The sequence below is a fragment of the Dermacentor silvarum genome, chromosome 3 (genome assembly GCF_013339745.2).
Source record: "Dermacentor silvarum isolate Dsil-2018 chromosome 3, BIME_Dsil_1.4, whole genome shotgun sequence".
In the NCBI taxonomy this organism is placed as follows: Eukaryota; Metazoa; Arthropoda; class Arachnida; order Ixodida; family Ixodidae; genus Dermacentor; species Dermacentor silvarum.
The window spans coordinates 149,083,779-149,107,965 of NC_051156.1; the positions used below are offsets into that span (position 1 = coordinate 149,083,779).

At 47.9% G+C, this 24,187-nt stretch overlaps 1 protein-coding gene across 1 annotated transcript in view; it reads left to right on the top strand.

Annotated features, from left to right (window-relative positions):
* The window catches only part of LOC119445901 (optomotor-blind protein-like), a 139,452-nt gene that overhangs the window by 100,450 nt on the left and 14,815 nt on the right, over window positions 1-24,187 (top strand). Inside the window, 2 exon segments of the mRNA XM_037710198.2 lie at window positions 16,362-16,438; window positions 17,561-17,727. Of these exon segments, the coding sequence (XP_037566126.1) occupies window positions 16,362-16,438; window positions 17,561-17,727 (244 nt within the window).

The window sequence follows — 24,187 nt, forward strand, 5'->3', positions numbered from 1 at the left end:
CGTAATCGTTAACATGCAATTCTCTTACTATTTTTCATTGGCGAGAACACTCGCGTGACTCAAAAGCGAAATTTAAACGCGTTGTATATGGACAAAATGTCACAAGACTTCGCTATATACGCACTTTGCTATTGCCGTCCATTTATCTGGTTACATCTGATAATCTGGTAATTATCTGGTATCTGGCTCCGGTCACCTGGTATCCCGTAAATGGCAATACTATGCGGATAACCATGGTAACACTATGTGAAACCGTATTGTACGGAAAAGCATTTGACCGTACATACGGTACATTTGTCCGTCAGGCGAGGCGGAGCAAATTTGTACAAGACGGATGGTTACCGTATTACCGTATACTGCTAATACGAAAACGTGGCATGGCTAAATCCCGTTTCTAACACTGTGTACGTTCAGGCTAGAACTATCTAACCCGGCTGAAGTGCAACAATTTTGCTAGCAATATCGCACTTGTGAATTGGCATGTGTGGCAAATGAGCCGTCGGCCCCTTTGTGTGTGCAATTTTTCGATGTTCGGAATGCTGAACTTATGTGCGAAATCGCGCAGCTGGCGGGCAAACAAGAGCAACGCGTCATGGTGGCCCGCCAGCTCATTTCTTTGTTTTGGTATATAGTACCAAGTTAAAACAGTTCACGAAAACAGATTCTGGTTTGTTTTAGAGCGAAAGCTCTACTATGCCATGTCTCGCAAGGTCATTCATCGCGTCGCAATGACCTTGAGCCACCGGAGCGCGAGCCGCTGGAGCGCAAATGTGTCATTTGTGACTTCACGCCACGTGATCTGCTGCGGAGAGGCGTCCCAGCTGCGCTCGCCCGGAGCCTCGCCGCTGCGCTACCACGTGACTAGGCGAAGGTTGAACGGCTGCTTCGGCGGCGCTTGGTCGCTCAGTCTCGCCATGGATGGCGCGCCGGCTGGGCCGTCTGTGCGTGCGCTTCAGCGCAAGAGAGATGCTGAACCCAATCATCCAGTAGATATAGATAGACGGCAGGCTGCGAAATCTCAAGCAAAAGCAAAGTTGACTGCTGAAACACCGGAGCAAAGGGAGGCCCGATTCGCACGTTATATAGAAGCTTACCAAGCGCGGTAGCGTGCATTAATGAGACACTGTGTGCATAGTCGTTGCAAAACCAATCCAAACAGACCTTTCGCTCGTGGTAACTAGGCTTACAAGAGTTAAACCTCAGCCATTTTTTTACCTTGTTTTCACCAAATTGAGATGACGAAAAGAAAAAAATTTGCCGCGTATCTGCGTGCTTCGCTGCAAATGTCGTCGAAAGACGATAGTCTTCTGCCGGCCGTACTACATGAGTGCTGGTCTGATCCGCGGCCACCCGTGATGCTGTTCTCGTACCATTTCCGTCCTGGCATGAAGGTTTGTTTGAACAGATTTCATTTTACCGCATTATTTCATCAAGCGGCCATTTATGTTTTGCCCTGCCTCAGACAGCGCTTCCTTTATGTTGAATCGGCCGCATCTGGCTGGCATTGATAAAATTGCGAAGTGAGATGACGAAAAGAATAATCAAGTCTTTCACTATAAAGGTGCTCCCAAATGTTAAAAATTGCCGCAGCGATTGGTGCTGCCTGTGAAACAGCATTGCGAAGTTCGCATTTGCGTAAAATCCCATGCCGCGAAAAAAAAAGAAAGCAGTGCGGAAGCTTCGCGCTGCATGTTAACGCGGCTGACGATCGTTCACGGTGGTTAAGTCCCGCGATAACGCGCAAGGTTGAGCGGGCGTGCCCACCTCTGCCGCGTAATCGCGGCGCGGAATCCTCCTTTTCGCGCGCCTGCGCTGCTTCCTCCATTCCGCAGGGAAGGAAGGCTAACGGCAGCGCGCTCCTTTTATGTAGGCCAAGCCCCGCGAGCGCAAACACATTAGGCGAAGGTTCGGCTGCAGCTGTCGCCGAATGAATGTGATCGCATGCGCAATGCTCGCCCCACCACAGGACGACGACGACGCATCATTTGCACAGGTGGAGCTTATCGCCGGCGACAATCGGTCACGCCGCGGCGCGCTCGGCAACGCGTCTAGAAAGTCCCCACGCCTCGCGCGTTGGCAGCGTCCACCAATCCCCGCATCGCGCGTAACGCGACGTATTCTGCGCGCGCCGTGTTGCTTATATGTAGTTGCGTTCAGCGTTTGCAGGATGCTGCATTGGCTTAAGGCTCATTCACACTAGGCCGACACGACACCGGATTTCGGTCTGCCGACTGTTCGCGACAGCGTTTTCGTTCCTTTAAACCGTTGGCTACAGCGTTTTCGGTCCAGTAAACTGCTGTCGCCAACAGTCTTCAGACCAAAATTGGTGTCGCGTCAGCCTAGTGTAAATGAGCCTTTACAGCACAGCGGGTCCGGTCGCAACGCCGAATGCGTCTGTACAGTCAACCAGCGAAATATTTACAAGATGCGGTTTCCGTTGCAAATATGAATTACTGCACTGTTAAGGCATGACTTTATTAATTTAATGAATCACTGTGTAGCTGGCGAACGATATATACTACATGCTGGAACATTTAATTTGAGGCTGTGTGATTATACGCTACGCGAGAATTCAGCGTCTTCGCAGATCCAGGCGTCCCGTAAACTTTTGCGGTTGATGGTACATAATTTTTTTTATTGTGCTGACAAATCGAAGCAGATATTGTACGTTGGTGGTCGCAGAATCCGTATACATATTGTATGTTGCAGAAGGCGTCGGTGACAGCACCGTTACAATGCTTTCTGCGAACGATGCTGCTTGATTCGCATAAAGGTGGCGTTGCGCGACGCGCACTGATTTAGGGAGCCTACATTCAAACGGCGTTGAATGTAGGCTCCCTACACTGATTTGCACTGATTCCATCGCTATTTATTTTCGCACTTCGGTCATTGACCTTGTGTCGCTCCTCATATGTTATCACCGGGATCGGTCTGCCGTGAACGGAGGAAAAGAAATATCCCTGCTCTCCTCACGTTACTGTGATATGCTCCCGTATTCTATAGAACGTTCTTCCACTCAGCAATCCATGTCGATTCAAGGCTGCTGATGCTGATGTGACTATTCCCTTTGAATCGGGCTGTTACAAAGTCTGTAGCCAGGCCAAGTGACCAAAAAAAAAAAAAAGAAGAGGAAAGCAACACAGCACATAAGAGAGAGAGAGAAAGAAAAAGCAACAGGAAATTAGTAAAATAGATATAGCAACGCGACCCCTCGATAGAAGTGATCACTGCTGCTTCATGATCGTCAACTTGTTTTTATACACCGAATTTCACCACCCGATTCATGGCCAATCCCCCACTATGGGTATGCGCCACAACCACTCAGGTCAACAACAACATAAACTGCATTTTTTAGAAGTGTATAGCGTCTTCACAGTCGAGAGGTTGCGCTGCGTTCAACTCGGTGTAGTGGAGGAAGCCCTATAGCTTCGAGTCGACGATCGTTTGAGAATATACGGGACGAAATATCGCGAGCTGAATTGCTGGCAAGAGTGTCAAGGCGGCAACATTTTCATCGCCATATGCAGCGTATAGCGGCCTTTAACGATGGCGCTATTGTTCCTGTATATTCGCCGCGCAGTGACTCTACAGTTACTGACAACCTGAATGCAGTGTGCACATACACTGCTATCCAACTCTGATAATTTGTATATATGCGTCATCTAATCATGTTCCCTCATTTCGGTGACGTCACGGCGCAGGTAAAGCTGCATGTTTCAATGTCGACGTCCCACAGGAACTATATATGTTTCGGAGTGCCTATAGGCAGAACGCGGGCAGGTGCACTGCGGTTTTGTGGACGCAGCTTGTACTGAATTATGGAGTAATTGCCACCGCATATAGATGGCGTCAAAGTCACCGACGTTTCTTGGGAGCTTGGACCAGTGGCCCACTTGCCGAAGTTTGTGTGCGATATGAACGTCACGATGGGCGCAGACGAAAGGAAACTGCGCAACATAATATATATATATATATATATATATATATATATATATATATATATGAACAAGAAGAAAGGGAACCGAGGGGCCCGATTTTATTAATCATATCATAAGAAGTCAACAAACAATGACCTGAAGGACAGCATAGGGGGAACTAGTTGTACTTACTAATTGAATGAAAGAAATGATAAATTAATGGAAAATGAAAATGGATGAAAAAACAACTGTCCGCAGGTGGGGAACGAACCCACATCTTCGCATTACGCGTGCGATGCTCTCACCATTGAGCTACCGCGGAGCTGTTTTCCCATCCACTTTCTGCAGTATTTATGTGTTAACTAACCCTGGGAGTGTTAGCCAGCGCCACTACTCTCTCTCTCTCTTATATATATATATATATATATATATATATCTATATATATATATATATATAATATATATATATATATATATATATATATTATATATATATATAATATATATATATATATGAACACAAATACCCCAGGACGTGGATGGGAAAACGGCGCCGCGGTAGCTCAATTGGTAAGAGCATCGCACGCATAATGCGAAGACGTGGGTTCGTATTATCCCACCTGCGGCCAGTTGTTCTTGCACCCACTTTCATTTGCATTTATTTATAATTTCCTTGATTCAATGCGGATAACTTCCCCTATGCTGGCCTTGGTGTCATTGTTTGTTGGCCTCTTATGATATGTCCTATCTATCTATCTATCTATCTATCTATCTATCTATCTATCTATATATATATATATATATATAATATATTATATATATATAAACGCAGGCTACCCTCAACGGTAAGTCCCTCATTCAAAGCATCACACTGTACATAATTGCTCGAAAGTAAAAGGTTCATTGAAAGTGATTCATCGATACAACAGCTCAGCCTCTTGGGAACTGCCCGAATTTAGGAATGCATGATTTAGCAATGCATGTGCCGCGTTGAACTGAACTAGCCGATGGTGCGGTGGACGCCAAGTGTTCGCGACAGTTCGCAGCAGAAGCAGCGGCAACGCGCTGTTGGCAACGAAAGCCGTCCAGCCGCGCGGTGTATACGTATATAGTATTTGTAAGGTGTGTTGGTGGAGGTACGCAGGAAGTCACTATTTTTTTTTCTTTCAAAAAGCTGGATACAAAGGGGCGCCGTTGAGAGCGAAGGTGTGTTGCGCCCCTTCCCTGATGGGTTCCGACAGGTGGGCGACGCCCATGATGGTCTCACCGAATAGAAGGAGACCCAGCTTCTCATGCACGCAGCGCACGCACCGTATACGGTCTGGGACATCAGTGTATACTTTGGGAAGGACCGCGTCGTGCCATGGAGAGGGACGCTGCTGCCGGCCCGTTTCTGCTTAAACACGGGCATAATAACGCGAACACTTGCTGAAGATCGACTATTTGAGGAAAGCACCTATTTTTCAAAAAATATTCTTCGGTAAAAATCGCAGTATGTAAATTGTGTGTCTTTTTAAATACTATTTTATGAATAGCTTAATATTTTTAGTTTTGAGATGAATGTTCCTAATTGTACAATATTTTTATACGGACGATTCGTCTGAATATATTTCATTAATAAAAATAAAACAGCGTTACTCAGAGCCAAAAATATAAAGGCGAAGAGTGGAAATATTTGTTTTATTGAGGCACAATCAAGAAGAGCTTCACCCGGCGACTGGCGTGGAACGTTCGGCACTGATCTTGTCAGGTGTACTCAGCGCCGTAGGACATGGACACGGAAAGATCAAAATTCGTGGGGGGGGGGGGGGGGGGGGGACGCCCCCCCCTCCTGGCTACGGGCCTGGCGCCAGAGTAATCTTTGTATATGCAAATATATTGTTGCGCTATAGACAGCCTATGCTCCTGACGCAAAAAAAAAAGATTCACAGCCGTAATTGCTGAATTAAGTCTGCTGATCTCTGTATATTATTTTATTTTAGTTGCAAGAAATGTCTTCATCATCAGTCTACTTATGTGTATACTGTTGTACATGAAGACCTCTACCAAGCAGTGATTACCAATAGTCTATGTCTTGCGCCCGCTGATTACATCTTGTGCATGCAAACTTCCTAATTTCATCACACCACCCAATTATATGCCGTCCTCGACTGCGCTTCCCTCTACTTCGGGACCTAGTCTTTAACGCTGTAGAATAGACCACCGCCGGTTATCTGCCCTAAGGTAGCAACTTGAGCCTGTTGGTGTTGTTTTGCAGAGGGAGAAACCGCTGCTCCGATGCATAAGGGAGGAAGAAAGTTGCTCCATTCAAAGACGAACATAGGAGACATTCCTGTGTCCGTGCCCTTTATGCGCAACATTGTACATACTTATCTGCCCTATACGCATTACATGTCCTGCGTAGGCAGGTCAATGTTCTCTCCTTCCTAATGTCAACTAGAATATCGGCTACCCCTGTTTGCTAGAGTCTCTAATGCAGACTGCTGTCTTCGTATCTCTTAACGTTACGTCAACCGAAGATATACGGATAGGCCAAGGGTCCCGATTGACCGAAACTATATACATATATCGGCCGCGCACATGCGCAGTTCTTACGCGCTGCTGAGGCCTGTATCTCCGGCGTTGTATATGTGGCTTCGAAATGCGAAAGGCACCCCTGGGCGTTGGCCTTGCTTGACGCAATAACGCTGCGTCTGTGATGGCCTAGCTATGCGTGCACGCGTTAATTGAATATAGGGTAACGTGTGCCAAGATTAACGATCCAGCGAAGTGATGAATAGCGGACCTGCTGCTTCTAGCTAGCAGTTATCGGCTCAGTCTGCTTGATGCTACCGCAGGTATATAGCGTTCGCAGCATGCAAATATTCGTGGTCACTGCGACCTTCTCAGCTATATACATTACAGGCGCAAGGCTGTTTCCGAGGCCGCCTCTGGGAAAATGTATATACAATGAGTTCTTGTCGGAGGCTTCATCGTCGCACTAGCCGACGGGCTGGTTTGTGCGTGGCGGCAAACTACGAAGAGTAAACGGCGCTAAGCTACACGTCACCATGGTATTTTTCTCAGTGCATATTATGCACAAGGGCGTTCATAGATGGCGCTTGAGGTCGCTGGTTTGGTCCCGGCCACGGCAGCCGTATTTTCGGTGGGGCAAAAACACTCGTGCACATAGATTTAGGAGCGCGTTAAGAAATCCAGGTGGTCAGCATTAATCCGGAGTCTCTCACTACGGCGTGGGACTCAGAAATCATATGGTGGTTTTGGCACGTAGAACTACAGAATTATTTAGTGTAGCCGGCGCAGGTCAGGAATGGAAAAAAATTGGCTGCGGCTTTATTAGATAGTTTTAGTCTGTTTTAGTGGAGAGTTCTAGCTTGTCCGTAAATGCATTACTCTTTGCGGTATACCGCGCGTTACCGCATAGACGTTTACGTGAGCATGCCGCATTAGTGACGCCATCTTGCGGCATTATGTTTAACCAAAAAGGATACAAAGATGCTATTGCACTGACCTTCCACATTCCGACTAACCGGCGTTGAAAAGCGTCGGTAGCGACATAATCATTAATAGTGCCGTATCTTATATTATTCGACGTGAACAATCACGTAACGCAAAAACGGTTCAAACGATATTTGTACTTGGCGTACCGCTTGCTAAAGTGTCATCCATGGTTTCGGTAAGCCGGTGTTGTGTAAACGGTACTACGTGTACAGACAAGCTAGAAATCTCTATGATACACGTTTATGTATAACAGTTTAGGGTGTACGGGCTTACGGAAACGTAGATGCAAGCAGCCGTTTCTGTGGTGCCTTTTGTGGCAGGGGTTAAACTAGGGGTTCTATAACGTAAAACTATTCTAGTATGTTTTTGTCCCAATCTCCTGATGTCAAAAGTACACGTAATCGTTAACGCAAGCCTCGGGCGGTGACCAGCAGCGTTATTTGAACCGCCCGATCAACCGCTCTTCTCTTTTGTGGGAGGCCACATATAGCATTGCATATATTGACAGGTTTTTCTTATCTATAATTGGTTGATAAGAGGCGAGGAGCACGCAGAAGTGGAGATGGTTTCCGTGGGGCCGAGCGAGCGCAATGAAAGTAGACAACCGGATAACCCTTGCTTTAGCTTGCGGTGGCTGGTCGAAAATCACGGCGGCGCGCAACGGAAGGTTAAGAAATGCTGATAAGACGGATCCTCATCGAAGAAGATTTCACAGAGCGACTTCGTATACGTGCTGACAGGGCTCGAAAACGTTATACTGCGATGCAAAAAAAAAAGAAATTATTATACGCAAATAAATCCATTCTCCCCGGCAGCTCCAAGTAGCCAGTGCCAGAGCGATTGGTAGGCAGATATCCTCTATTCCTTTCGGAACGGGCCAGTCTCTGGCTATTCCGAAACAAATGCACTTTTGTTGCGCTTATTAGTGGGTCTTTAGTGCGTTCACGACACTTTGACGTGGGGAGTTTTCGCGGTTTTCGTGGTGTTGCGTGACAGAAAGGCGAAGTGGGGGTGGCCCTAAAATGTTTTGACCAATCGCAGTTCTGGTTGCAGATATGTATTAGAAACAGCTTGGAATAGTATTACGTTATCGCTTCTTATCGGGTTATCGCTTTTTTTCTTCTGACGCACTAGAAACGTTTCTAGAAATGCACTAGAAACCCACTCATGAACACTAGAAATGTTTCTAACGCGCTGTGGTTGAGTGAAGCGCTACAAGATGTCACTGCCACCATTACTGCTGTCGGCTACGGCTCCAATGTTTTGTTAAATGCTGCGGAGGGTAATGCGTGTACGAACACACACACACACACACACCACACACACACACACACACACACACACACACACACACACACACACACACACACCACACACGCACGCACGCACGCACGCACCGCACGCACACACGCACGCACACGCACACACGCACACGCACACACGCACACACGCAACACACAACACACACACACACAACACACGCACACACACCACACACACACACACACACAAACACCAAACACACACACACACAAACACACACACACACACACACTATCGTCTCCACTTGCACTTACGAGTATACGCCCAAGTATGAAAGAAAACAGGATTGAGAGCACCGGGAAAGGAGGTAAGGTAAGAATGTCAGGAAATGGCGGTTTGCGGAAATCCTATCGTAATTTTAACCCTTGGTCCGATTTGTCCAGTTCACCATACACGCAGCATAACCTTCCGCCGCCGTAAACAAGGTCATTCAGCGCGCATTGGGCACACCTTTTTTAGGAAGCAGCGCGACAACAACGTCGTGCCTGCCTGTGACGCACGGTCTTCATTACATGCCTCCACCTTGTATAAGACGTACGCGAGACGCCCGCTGCTAACGAAGTGAGGTGTTTGTTTATAGCATATGTACAGGAGAAGAGCGCCCGGAAACGTGACGCTGGCGCGGTGAAAGGCGTCAGGGCGGACCATCCAGCACCCCCCGCTCCCCTCTCCCCCTAAACGCACGCACACATGGGGCGTTATACTGCATAGCTCGCAACACGCTCCGCATGACGTGCCACATTTCTTACGATTTTCGTCGGACGCCCAATGCCAGTGCGTCCCGTGGCCGACTTTCTTCTCGTTTTCCGGCTTCACATGGACAGGGTGCCGCCTTTGCCGCCTTTTGTCGCGTTGCCTTAATGCGCGCGACTGCCAGTGGGCGTTGACGCCTTTATGCGCACGGCGCGCCGCCGAATATGTGTGCGGCCTCTATAGAGGTGAAACGTGAAAGTATCCATTCATTCGGGCGCTCGTCAAGGCGCCTTTCCTGCTGGCCGAGAGGGCGCTGCGGCTTTGTCACCGTCGCAATGCGCGGCTTTGCAAGCGGGGCGGGAACTGTTTTTTTCCGAAGTTGCGAATGCGCCCCTGTCGTATTATGTGCGCTCGGCTCTGAAGGGGCGAGAGCTTCCTGGATTGTTTGTGTGTCGGAGCGTGTGTGTGCCCGGAAGGTATTGAAAACGCCACATTACGCCCGGAGTTAAAGAAGTCGTTAAGATTTTGTTTTTGTTTTGCCGCGCAGATGTTCCGAGTCTTGTTTCCTCTCTTCCTGCGCACGCGCGTCACGAAGGAAAAAGTGTTACACGCGACGCATACCAGCGACGCCGTGCCGGGTTGTTGGGCTAATTGGGCGAGCAAATCTGGAAACTGTCGAGAACAGGAGTGATAACTGAGAAGCCACTGCCACTCTCCTTCAACGAGTAGCTGCTGCACACCCTTGAAGAGCAGCATGCAGTCGGATGCCTTCGCGGTTGTTCCACTGTCATCATTGTAACTTCGACATCCGACTCGCGTCATGCCGCCTTCGTCATAACGTTGTCATCATGTCATGGTCGTCACGCTGTCGCTTCACCATCGTCATCACTTGTGTATATCGTCGACCCATTGTCGTCTTGCCGTCGTCTTCATATCACCTTCATCGATCCATCGAAGTCATGTCATTACGTTTGTGTCATTCTATCGTAATCGTGTTGTCGTCATCCAATCGGGATTACGCCACCGTTGTCATGACGTCGTCGTCTATGGGTCGTCGTCAGACATTGGTCGTCATTTAGGAATCATCATCTCATTGTCATCATGCCCTCGTCGTCATGCCGCCTTTGCCTTTCCAGCGACGTCATTCCTGCACGCGTTGTCATTGCATCGTTGTCACTGCGACAGCGCCATACAGTCGTCGTCATCCCACCATGCTAATGGGCTATCTTGGAAAGCAAGTGCCATAGCAAAGTGCGATTATGTCGGAGTATATGCGACATATAGCCGAAGCAACCTCACAATCACCACTACACGTGCTAAATAATCGTGACTTCAGCAACATGGTTCTCGCTACATTGCTCGACTGCTATTCGCATTACCGTCGACAGCCATCGTGAGATAAGTTCTGCTGTTATTTTCTATCTATCTATCTATCTATCTATCTATCTATCTATCTATCTATCTATCTATCTATCTATCTATCTATCTATCTATCTATCTATCTATCTATCTATCTATCTATCTATCTATCTATCTATCTATCTATCTATCTATCTATCTATCTATCTTCTTACGCCGACCCAGTGGTCCAAGTTGTCTACTAGCTCGGACCATTACGTGCTTTTGGTCGTGATGCCGTTGGGCTCGTTCCATCGTCGCCATTCGACCTTCTTGATCTGAATCTCATCGTGCCACCATCGTCACGGCTTCTACGCCGATCAAGTGGCTCAAGTTCTCTTACAGCTGGGGCCTAGGCCATTAGAGGTATGTGTCCGTAGTCGTGATGTCATCGTGTTCGTTGCATCATAGTCGTTCAAGCTGCTGTCACACGACTCTCATCACGCCGTCGTCCTCATACAGTCGCCATGCATTCGTTGTCGTACCGTCGACACCTCGTTCTGTCATTCCAGCTTCATTATCTGACACTCGTCATGCTGTCGTGGTCATACAGTCTTCAGGATGCATTGGTCGTCACGCCATCGTCGTCTTGCACTCGTCCTCATACCTTAATTTGTCATGCCATCATCGTCATGACGTCATCGTCATGCATTCGTTGTCGTACAGTCGCCGTGATGCCGTCGCGGTCATTCATCGTCATTCCAACTCCGTCATCAGACTCTCGTCATGCCGTCGTGGTCGTCGCGTTGTCGTTTTACGATCGTGATCACTCCAGTAACGCCATCCCTTTGTCGTCTTGCCGCCGTCGTCATATCGGCTTCTGCGTTCCATCAACGTCTTTCCATTCTTCGTCATTCTGTCGTGCTGTCTTCATGCTTTTGTCATGCTGTCTTCATTCAGTCGTGATTAGGCCGCTGTTTTCATGCCGTCGTCGTATCACATTGTCATCGGACAGTCGCTGTCATGCATGTGTTGTCACGCCGTCGTCGTCATGGCCTCGTGGCTGTCTTTCGCCATTCCAGCTTCGTCATCCGGTTGCCGTTGTACTTTCGTCGTCATAAACTCCTCGTGTTCCCATTGTGTTCATGTCTTCGTGTCGCTGTCATCGTTATACCATCGTCATCATTTCAGAATCGTCATCTCATTGTTGTCACCTCGCCTTTGTCGTTACATCGACGTCATTGTTTCTGTTTCATTACGTCGTCTGTCAGAACGTCGTCATCATACGATCGTCGTAATGCCGCCATGCTCCTAGGTGAACTTGGCAAGCGGCGGCCATAGTAAAGCGGGCCGATACCTGAGACGAGTATGCCGCATATAGCCGAAGTAACGGAAGTCTGAGAATGACTGCCACGTAGTTTGCATAAACGTGACTGCAGCATTCTGATGTGTCGCTACATTTGCTTTAATGATTGTATACAGCCATCGGGAGATAGGTTCTGCGGTTATTTTTCTTGACAGGCAAAGAGTAATGGAGTTGAAAACCATTGACTGGAAGCGACGTGAGGCAGTATATAGTATATAGCATATACGACACACCGTAGCTTGGCAGATTGGCTAACCGCTGTAGAGACAACAAACGCGTTGTCTAAAGATAACATGTTGAGCATGTGTAGCCTTCGTGCTGTTCTCCGTTTCTAGTTGCCAGTGAACATTATAATAACGCGGCAAAGCACCACTACCCTAATGCAACTGTTCTCGTCACTGATCGGGGCCATGCAGGACAATGCAACTACTCTATTCTAATGCGATATCCTCTTCGGTCTTCGTCAGTGGTCAGTTCCGCCGCGTTATCAACGGGATCAGCCGGCCCTGAACGGTGGATGATAAGACTGGGACAGGATCGAGCGGAATGCATCCCTACATCATACCGGCTCTTGTCTCCACCATTTTGAATGCCCTTATTCTGGATGCTCGCGAAGGGATAATTTAAATCGCATCGGTGGTTGTTCGCAGACAGTTGTTCTGTAAAAGGTCGCCTGACATGTCAAGGCTCGCTTCAGAGCCTCACATGCCTACTGGAAACTGTTGGAAGTATATACAGGACATAACGCGCACGACTGCCGAGTATCCCTGCTCTTTCGCGCCCCGCAGCTGAGTACCTCGTGGCGCTGCAGTCTCCACCTCAACGCCGCAGCCGGTAACACGGCAAGGCAGAGATGGTATAGCATTCGAGATTGAGACGACGTATAAGGTGCGACACCGATTACATCGAGCAGAGCCGATTAACAGCGACCGATCAAAATGAAGGGCGGAGTGGGTGGGATTGTCTCCGCAACGCATCGCCGACACGTCATCGCCGCCGTCAAGCGAGAAGGACCTCGGGAGACGAGACGAAACGTGAGAAGCCGACGAGCTGAACGGAGCCAATCCCATTATCCACGCCGTGTTGCGCGTCTTAGCCTGGCGCGACTCAGTGGGAAAAATCGTGTGGGGGGCTCTTCTTCCTTTTGCTCGTTCGCGTTGAAGAAGACGCTGCTGGTTGTGTCCGAGGAAGTCGGCACCTCTCTCGTACTTCCTTCACCTTTGGGTGGCGGTGTTGCCGGTATCTTCACAGCGCCACAAACACACGCACTCACACACATACAAAGACACCTGCGTCTCTCGTCATGGGCGATTGTAAGGGGCCACGGCACGCAGACCTTCGCGGTATGAGCGAGGGACGCTCCGTCGTCCATTGTTTTCATCCGCGTCAAGTAGATGGATGTTCAATATGGCGGAAGCGGGGCGGCAGGGGATTTGGTGAAGGAGGAGGAAGGAGCGAAGGACAAGAACGAAAAAAAGAAGCAGTCAACGGAGAATACGACTTCGTCTCATGTTTCTGAACTCCAGGAAGGAGAGAGACAACAGCCTCCCCCGTGAAAGCCAAGGAGACGCGTCTTGCCGAGCGTGTGATTGATGAGGTTCCGTCACCGCTGCTGCATAGGAGAAACGGCGGACCGTTTCGAAAGGTGACAAGTGTTGTACTCCTACAATACTATAAGCAGCCGGCCCATGTCCCCCCCCCTTCCAATGCCTTCGGATGCTGCCTATATACCTGTACGAACCTGCTGCGGCCTTCTCACCCGTCCCTCAGAGCTTCTTTCAGAACAAAAGGAAAGAAGACATTGTTTGTCCTGGACCGCTGCTGCCCTGTGTATCATGGCACCCCCACCCCCTCTACTCCCGTTCTTTGCGACTCGGACACAAAAATGATGTGACGCGCGTCGCAACACGGCGGCGTGACTCTCTGCGGGATCCCACAGGAACAAAAACACGCGCGCCGTCGCTTCGAGAGGGTGACACTCTTCCTTGAGTGACGGCTCCATTCTTGCGAGTTCCTGTGTACTTGCGTGCGTCTCTCGCTGTTCTTTACTGCGTCCATCCGTTCGTGTGCTAAGGGCCCGACGGAGTGCATGTATATACATATATATATATATATATATATATATATATATATATATATATATATATATATACGGCCTGGCGAAAAGGATGCGGGATACAATTGAGACAAGCGGTCGTGCTAAGGAGTCTCTGGGTGAAGGGGTCACGTGGTCGCCGCCGCGTGTCACCCGCCCTTGGCTTCAGGAACGCCCCCGTTTATGTGCACGGTTTTCACGAACCATATAGGAAAAAAAAAAACAATGGCGCGAATACACATGTACGGTCATTTTATGTCTCTGACTGCAGAATGCAGGAATGTTGTGCGAACGAGACGTGTGTGCACACGTTGCCATTACGGTGCACTGTATCATGACATCGAGACGAATGTATTACCCGAGAAGCAGGGCTATATACGGATGACAGCAACTTGCGATTTTGCATTCAGACATGATGATAACGAAAGAATGAAAAATAAAGTGTAACGTTACGAAAGACCGTCCCAGAAGCGCTATACACCTATCTTATGCTGGGCTGGTATAATGTACAGCGAATCCTTTCGCTCCATTGCGTTAATATCTTATCACCCACTGCTCAAGACTGGCCGATACCTGGTGATAACGTTAGCGGAACGCCGTTCGGAACGTTGACGAAGTGCTGTGATTAAGAGAATCGCAATAAAATTGACGCAATTATCCCAGCCCTGTCCTCCTCTCGCACAACCCGATACGACGTTGTCGTGCCAACAGGAATACTTGTGCGCTGTACATGCTGAAATTCTCAGCAGCACGCGCTCTAATATCCAATAAACAAAAAAGAAAACGAGTACCACGTGACCCCGTGTCCCCACTAAACGGAAGACGGCACGGCACGCAAGTTTACCGGTGTATAAGGCGGCCGGGAGCGAATCTTCGTCCAGACAAGGCACGTCCTCTCACGACGTGGGCGCGTGCTGAGTGAGGCCTTTTGGAGAGAACGACAGCCGCGTGGCCTCGTCACACGCCATGGCGGCGGCGCGAACGGTATATGCATATGGGCTCTTTGGAGACCGACCAAATGTCGGGAAATAAGAAACAAGCAAAAGAGACAAAACCGCAACCGACCGAACCTCGCGGTGTGATCATTAGCAGTCACCCTCGCAAGGTGAGAAGCTCGCGAAGAACAATGGCAGCAGACTAACTTGTTTTTCGAGCGAGTGCCGGCGCCGGTGTGACTCTTTAGCCATCGAGCGCGCCTTCTGCGCCGAGACGGGTGTGACGGGTGTCACCTCGTTCACGGTTGGCGACGCCGCCGCCAAGCGCTGGCGTCGCGCGCGCACGCTTGCGACAGCTTATAGATGTATGTGCGTCGTCTTCGAGCACTCTCTGGGTGTACTTACGTTTAGCTGTCGTCGTGGTCTTAACAAGAAAATACGGACAGATAGAAAACAAAAAGGAGGCCAACTTCTTGGGAGTGCCTGCCTGTGTGCGTTCCCGCACTGCAGTAACCCAGAAGGAGCATGCAGGCTAATGCCTGTTAGCGGGCTGCATTGCATCAACCAAACCTTAATCAGACGGGTATGCAAGCGGAATAACAGCACGGTAGAGATACTACGGGTTCAAGAAATCAAGTGTTGTCAGCTAGATAGATAGATAGATAGATAGATAGATAGATAGATAGATAGATAGATAGATAGATAGATAGATAGATAGATAGATAGATAGATAGATACTATAATGAGTAGCTGGAGATGTTACCCTGGATGATGGGCTAACATAACATTCTACTCCGGCTGTTGCGTGATAAATTTGTCAAGCACAGTGATATTGTTCAAGAAAACAAGCGGTACACACACACACACACACACACACACACACACACACACACACACACACACACACACACACACACACACACACGCACACGCACACGCACACACACACACACACAAGGCGCACAGTGCCGCTTCTATCTATCTATCTATCTATCTATCTATCTATCTATCTATCTATCTATCTATCTATCTATCTATCTATCTATCTATCTATCTATCTATCTATCTATCTATCTATCTATCTATCTATCTATCTATCTATCTATCTATCTATCTATCTATCTAACTTTTTACCCGACCTAGGACCGCGACGTTGACCCCTTTCTTGCTTTCTCTGTTTGTTTACTCCACAGATCACGCAACTGAAGATCGACAACAACCCGTTCGCGAAGGGCTTCAGAGACACCGGGGCTGGCAGAAGGGAGAAAAAGTGAGTCTTCGCTCGATCGTGCCCTTGCCGGTGTCGTCCTTCGATCAAGCTCATATACTACCGATTCCAGCAATCCAATTGCGAGGATCTATCTCTGTGTGACCTTTCTTACAGGCTTCCTATAGGAGTTGGCAACGTATAGCATGTCCGAAGCGTATAACGTAGTTAGTTTTCAGCACTCTGAACCTCTAAATATAGCGTAGATACAACAGCGCAGTGATTGCGACGTGATAGTTACGTATGTACTCTTACATCAGTACGGGTGAGGAAGGATACATGCCTGTGTTTGCGATCTGAACAGATAATTCCAGGAGCACAGCTCTTCATTCATCTTGACAGCGGCCACGGAAAAAAAAGTGTTCGATTTGCTGAATAGTAACTGTCACTGTCCTCTCTCGCTTGACATGCTGAGATCATTCGGATCATGTATAGGGGCTTTTCAATGTATAGGACCTTTGAAGCTGTCTCACAGCAGCTCTTCCCCTCGCTCGGAAGAAAACGGAGCCGCTATGTGTTTCAGTATCGCTATCCAGGCAGTGTCGTATTGCGGTCTCGAAAACCACTGGCGCTATAGTAAACTGTTGATGATAAGGACCATATATCGTTCGCCTTTTTCTCCAGTCGTTTTGAAGACATGCGGAACGCAGGAGACCGACTAAGGACGTTGGTGCGCCAACTCTGTATGCTATATTTCGAGTAACGGTTTCGTTACCTTTAACAAATAGGGCGTATAATTAAATTACAACGGAGGAGATTACTACATTGAGCTTGACAGTAATTACATGGTGTAACTCGCGCTATAAGTGTTCTCAGCTGAATGGAATTCGTACACGTAATCATCGCATCGTTCGTTGCACCGCGTGGGTGAAATTTATATGGCAGGAAGTTGGGCAGGTGGCCTCCCCTATCACCTGTATAGATGTACACACACACACACACACACACACACACACACACACACACACACCACACACACACACACACACACACACACATATATATATATATATATATATATATATATATATATATATATATATATATATATATATATATATATATACATGAGAGCGGTGCGACGACGTGCGCTAACGGGTTTCGTTCGCTCGTGGCACCTCGCAGGAGGCTGGGGGAGTCTTCGTCGCACCCGCTGGGTGGCGACCCCCTGGGACGGTCGCTGCAGGACGGCGACTCGAGCGACGACGACGAGCAGCTGGACGTCGGGGGCGCCGACGACCTCAGGGCGACGGGGCTCAACGGATCCTGTCCGTCGACGCAGGACCACGACGGTATGTATGGCCTCCCTCCGTCTGTCTGTACGCCGTGTCCCCTTTCTCCATTCTGCAAAACTATATACTCTATATACGTCGGCAGAAATGTACGTTTCGTTGAAGAGAACTCGCGCTATATATAACACAGAACGCTTTTGAACACGTAGCTCCGCTACTCTGGGACATGATCTATCTATCTATCTATCTATCTATCTATCTATCTATCTATCTATCTATCTATCTATCTATCTATCTATCTATCTATCTATCTATCTATCAATCTATCTATCTATCTATCTATCTATCTATCTATCTATCTATCTATCTATCTATCTATCTATCTATCTGTCCTTCCTCTTACCGCTTTTTCCCATACACAGAGTATAATAGCCAGCCGGTAATTACATTAGCTAACGTCTCTATTTTAACGCAATAGCGTTTAGGGCCCCGTGTCGCAGAAAATCCGGCGTCGCCGTCGGCGTCGGCATTGCCGCCAGCGGCCGAGAAGTTCATTCCCACCCACGCAGGCCCTCCAAATATATTTTACCACTAAAGTTGCTCACATTTTGTCTTGCATTCTTTACAAAGTTATTCCTCGGAATTTTGAGAGTGACAGCCCACAAACAATTGTCATGAAACAAAACACCGACAGCCCATGTCTTTTATGCTAAATCTTCTCAGGCTGAAATACTAAAGGTGCAAACAATAAAAGAAGGCCGACCCACGAAAGAGGCCGCGTTTCTACCAGAAAGCGCGCCTCCGTGCATAGCGTTCACCGCCAGCGTTTCCCGGTAAACATTACGGTTACATAAGCTGCAGTTGCCGGGAAGTGAGAGAAACAGTCAAGGATCTTTGAATGCTATCGCGTTCCGCTCTTGAAGGCGAAGCTTAGGCGTCCTCCAAAATTTCTCTTTATTTTTTCTCCTCTTCCTGTGACTATTTGCCCTTGATCAAGAGCCTGACAATATGGACGCATCATGATTTCTCTTGAGCATCTCATTTTAAAATTTTTTTGTCTCTTTTGTCTTAATTTTTTGGTCTCACACACCTCACTTCGTGTACGTGTTGGGCAGCCGACTGGACAGGGTCTATGAATAGTTAAAGTTAACCGTCATGAAATCTCGCTTCTATACACGCAGACTTCGGTGCAAGGTAGGAAACCACACGTGGCCTAAATAATCACAAATCCCTCGTTGCGGGGTCTCTCATAGGTGTTGGACGGGAACGGGAAACTCCGTGAGTCGCTATTACTAACGGCGTGACATCCTCTGCGTGATTTATTAAAATGCATTTAACGCGCTGCGCGACCTCGCCACTGGCGCGCGATGTTACTGGTGTTGGCAATTTATTTTTATTTTATTTTTCACAGCGATGATCTCCCGCAGCCGTAAAGGCCAGCGTGCGGCGGCTTGTTCGGTATATCAAACCAGCTAGGCAACCTTCGTCGGAGCCCCGGATTTTTGTTTTGAAACAAAATTATTAATGACTATAAAATAAAGTTTACCACGCGTAATCCCCACACGGACAGACAGCACCTCATTTGCGCGTGTTTTCTCTTCTTCTTTTTTTTAGCCAGTTATCCATCCTTTTTGCTCCATCGTCTTTCGCCGGCTATATTGGAGGTCAGTTAGGTAAAGAGCAGCCAGGAACGCAGCCTGCGTGCAAGGCCTTAAGCGGCCCTATCTAAGATCGGCCTGGTGTCGGGGACACATCATGGCTAAGAGCAGCCAGCAAATAGACCCCTATCGTACATCTGAAAGGTGTGAGAACTCCCTGATATACGGCTTCACCTTCCTTGGTGTATCAGTTACTCAGATTGGCATGCATCTTACGATGGATATTTTTTGTTCTTGTTTTTTTTAGCAGCTCAACTTTGCACTTGAACAGCAGCATTACTGGTACCAGCGCGATCTCACGTTAAGTTCCTTTAGGAACACTGAATCCAATGTTAGGGACGCAACATAATACCGCTGCTCTGCGTACAAAAGAATCGAAGCAGAACGTTTGTCGCCAAACAAAACCTGCTGCCGCGCTTCGTGCTTGGAAGTTTAAAAAAGCGCCCACTTTAAAGTGAGTGACCCGAAAGACATATGACAGGTGCATCCAAGACAGGCTTCCTTCCGCGCAGTGCTTCCAGTATTACAGTGCACGGCAACATTACAGACACAGTAAAGGCGAATGTATAGTGTTCTGCGCGAATGCATAGTGTTCTGCGGCTGACGCTGTACATCTGGGCCCGTGTTCACAGAAGGTTATTACGCTAGTAAAGTTCGTAAGAACAAGAGCAGTGCAATAGGGCTGACGACCAATCAGAAAAAGTTCTTACGAACAAAACCCTTTGTGAATTCGGCTCCAGGTACATATCCTCGCTGAGACCACTTGTGCATTATACGTATATTGCACGTTGACTTCCATCCTTTTCGAAGTGAACTCGGAAGCGATTGCGTAATACATTCATCCTGGATATAAAGTCCCGCGCATGCAGAACTTGTATTGAAGCCGTTTCGTCAAGTTATTGCCGCACTTTTTTGGAGGAAATTGGCACTAATTTGACCTATATATAGACCGCTGCTTCGACACAGTCGACGAAAATCGCATGAATCGGATACATCATCAACACCACACGATGTCACGTTCCCGTCTCTGTGTTTAGGCGTAATCCATATGAGGAGAGCTTTACTTTGTCCACGTACGTGGATATGTTGTTTCCAGGGTCTAAACGTGCCGTGTGCAAGCATGTAAGCGAAAGAATGTTTTTTTTTTTTTTCAGATTCATAACGTATACCAGTAGCTATGTAGGAACTGTCTTGAAAAAGTGATTATCTCCCTAACTAGCCTTCGTGTCTGAGGAGGATATACAATAAGGGCGTTCTCGTATCCTATTTCTAAAAAAGAAAAAAAAAGAAGAAAAAAAAGACTGTTCTTGTATTTAGGTCCATGAATAAATGTAACACAACCATGCACTACGTGATACGGGGTGAACTACAGTCGAACCCGGATATATAGAACCCACATATAACGAATTACTCTGTGTAACGAACAGCAGCAAAACCCTCTTGAATTTTTTGTATAGGCTTTTTTTATTTTATATATCGAATTACCTATATATCGAATTTTCTTGTGATCCCCTTCAGATTCGATATATTCCGGGTTCGATTGTATATGATAACTTTTAAACTCAGTTACGGGCATTGACTTCGCCGCGACGTTCACCTGACCTGGTAGAAGAGCTCGCCGTAAATCATTCATTCGCGCCTACTAGGTATATACATACCTATACGACCTGCGTACACACGACCGGAGGTTAATGTGCCCTCTGAGCGCGTGCCACCCGCTCCAGACCTGGCTTCGCGCACCGGCCGCTACAATTGCCGGCTCTCGTATCGCCCCCTCCCCGAACACCGCGGCGTTGGCTTAGTAATAACGAGAGTGGGCAACGTAGGCCTTGCGGAGCGCATTGATGTGATGCGAGGAAGCGTACGCGCAGGATGGAGACAGAACGAAACAAAAGTTGTTCTCCGGCCACGGCGAGCACGCACGAAGTCGCATATATGTACCATATTATAGGCGAGACGGGGCGGGTCCAGGAGTAATGGGAGCGGTGTGAATTCGCGATCGCGATGCATTCATGAATGCGCGCGCCTGTTTATGTATATATGTATATATGTTTATGTATATATGTTTATGTATATTTTCTTTCTTTTTTTTGTACAGTGGCGAAGCTTCGTTTGAGCGTATATTAATCCTATTACACGCGCGGCATATAGCAGCAACGCGGGACTGCTTTCTTGCGCATACATGCAACACCGCGAATGGTCGCCGCCCGGATGGATCGTATAATAATATACCGCACATCCTCTCAAGCTGCAGGCCGCCCACGCAGTCAGCAGCACATTTGCACGACGCGCGAGCGTTTTTAATGGGCCCGCGAGGGCAGTGCCATTTCGTGTCGTCCCAGTGGAACAGGGCAGTTTGTCTTGGTAATGAGGTGGACAGGGCCGCACGGGCATACGCGAACGCGTATATCGTATACTGTTGCTTATAGCTGGCTTTCTTTTAAACCGAAGCCTTTCTTTTGTCACTTGTCGCCACTTTTCGGATGCTCGCTGCTGCCGTATTGCCGATTACGGAACAAATTTGGGCACAGGTTATGTGTCTCTGGCTATGGATCGGGGCCCGGCTGCTGGCTGTTGTCTCGCACGATTGCACTCCTCCGGGTATAGTGCAGATTAGCATCGCATATAGTGCAGAGCGAGACGGTCAGGGGCACCAGGTGATGATATGCGTAGGCGCCGACGTGATCCCCAACACACACTTTTTTCGTTGTTGGGGCTCTGTCTCATAAGCGCCTGTTGTATCACAGCGTCATCATCATCATTCCATCGTCGTCATTTCGTCGTCGTCATTTCGTCGTCGTCTTTCGTACACGTCACATGCCGTCAACGTCATGCAACTCTATGTAGTCACTCCCCCGTAGTCGTGGAAGCATCCACTAAACCATTTTCCTTTAGGGAAGGAAAATGGCAGAAGGGAAATTCACAAGCTTGTTCGGGCCATATGACATGATTACCGAGCTCTGAATTATACAAAGTGGATATTAGTTATCGTCCTTGGATGGCTGAGAACTGCCAAGGAATAATTATCGGCCGAGAGAATAATAAGTAAGAGAGATACGTTCATGATAGCCCGGCACTACACCAGATTTACATCTTACGTCTTCAATGTGTTCGCGTGTGTCTATACGGTGTGCAAAAATAAGTCCTCTATACATAAGCATTCGTTATACCGGATTTTACGTTGAAGCAGTAAGCGTTTAAGTTATCCTCAGTCTACCATCCTTCGACTTTCTTCTTTCCCCCTCTCCCCCCATTTTTTTCCTGATCACAATAACATTACTTTCCAAATTGCGAGGAGAAGGAAAAACTTATTACAGAGAATGCGTTTGAATTGGGGATATTGACCTGCGCTAAGAGCTTATATTTCTCCTTGGCGTTCGGCAGTAATCCGGCTTTAGGTTTAGTTGGCAGCGGAGTGCATAGTTAATTAGTTATATAGACATTTAGCCAAGCCTGCTGATTGTGACTTCGTGTGTACTGGAACGTACAGATAACGTACTTCCTGGAACGTACTGGCTTCATGGCTACACCACTGCACTGTCCAGTGTACGTTTTCCGCAGTCTGAGTAGTGAGATGTATGTTCGTCGCGCATTGCACGCGAACAAGAAATGTCTCACATCATGAAGGAAACGTCTGTCTTGGTTCTTGTTTCTCTTTTTTTTTCCACAGTTCTTTCACTTTCTTCTCCCCCCCCCTCTCTCTCTCTCTTTTTGCTTTTCTCTCGTTTGCGCTCGAAAAAGGGCACCTACGTATAATGAATGTCCACCAAGCGGACACATGCCTATACGACTGAGCTGCGCACGATCTTTCGTCGCCGTGCGCGCCGTTTGAAAGCCTTGCACTGCTGGCGAGTCCAGGGAAAAACAGAAGCAATTAGCTTTAGACGAAAGCCAGTCTATATTGCAGTAACGTTATGATTCATAGCTGCCTTACAAATCAAACAAATACAGAACCCAGAAAGAGAGGCGTGCACGCAGCCCACTGGTGCAGAGGAAACTGGCTTCTTTGAACGAACGCTTATCTTAAACACGCGCGCTTGTGTACACAACCGAGCAGCACGCGCTACTGCTTCGTTAAAAAAAAGAAAGAAAGAGAAAAGCAAGAAGAACGTGCTCGATCAATCAACTTGCAAAGAGTAGCCAGCCTGCAGAAGCAGCACTTCGCCGCTTCTCCTCGTTTGCCCGTTTTGTGGGAGTTCTCTGTTTCACACTCGCCGAAGCGCCTCGCCACCCTTTATCTTTGCTTATTTGTTTGTTTGCTTTTGGTGTTTATTATTATTTTCTTTCGTCGTTGCTGCGTTCTAGTTATCTTTGTCCCTCGGAGTGGGACGCATTCCCAGAAGACCGAGAACCAGACAACTGTGTAGCACTTCTCACCACGGCTGCGTGCAGGCTGGAGCGGGAGGAGCAGCTGGACTGCGGTGAAGAACTCAGTTAAGATAACGTGCGACGAGGCATCAGCGAAAAGAGACGAGTCGCTGAAGCCGTGAGGACGAGCGCTCCCGAGAAACTAGCAACCTAGCTAGTATACGTGCCTGTCGGTCGTTGCAGTCTCGAGGGTGATATGGCAGGCGTGCGAAAGAAACATGTCTCAGTGAAGCGCGTGGACGCCTGCCCACATAGCTCGCGCGTGCGTGTGTGTGCGTTCCACGCTGGAGACGTTCGCTTAATTGAATTAGTTTTTTTTTCTCTAAATCTAGGCTTACTGTGCCTATCATGCCCCTGCACATACACACACACACACATACACACGAACGCACGCAGAACGAGCACTTATTAATCGACGACTCCAAGCAATTAATCTACAACTTGAAGAATTATTAATTCGGACTCACTTCGCGATATGCTAGCTTCCTGGTTAG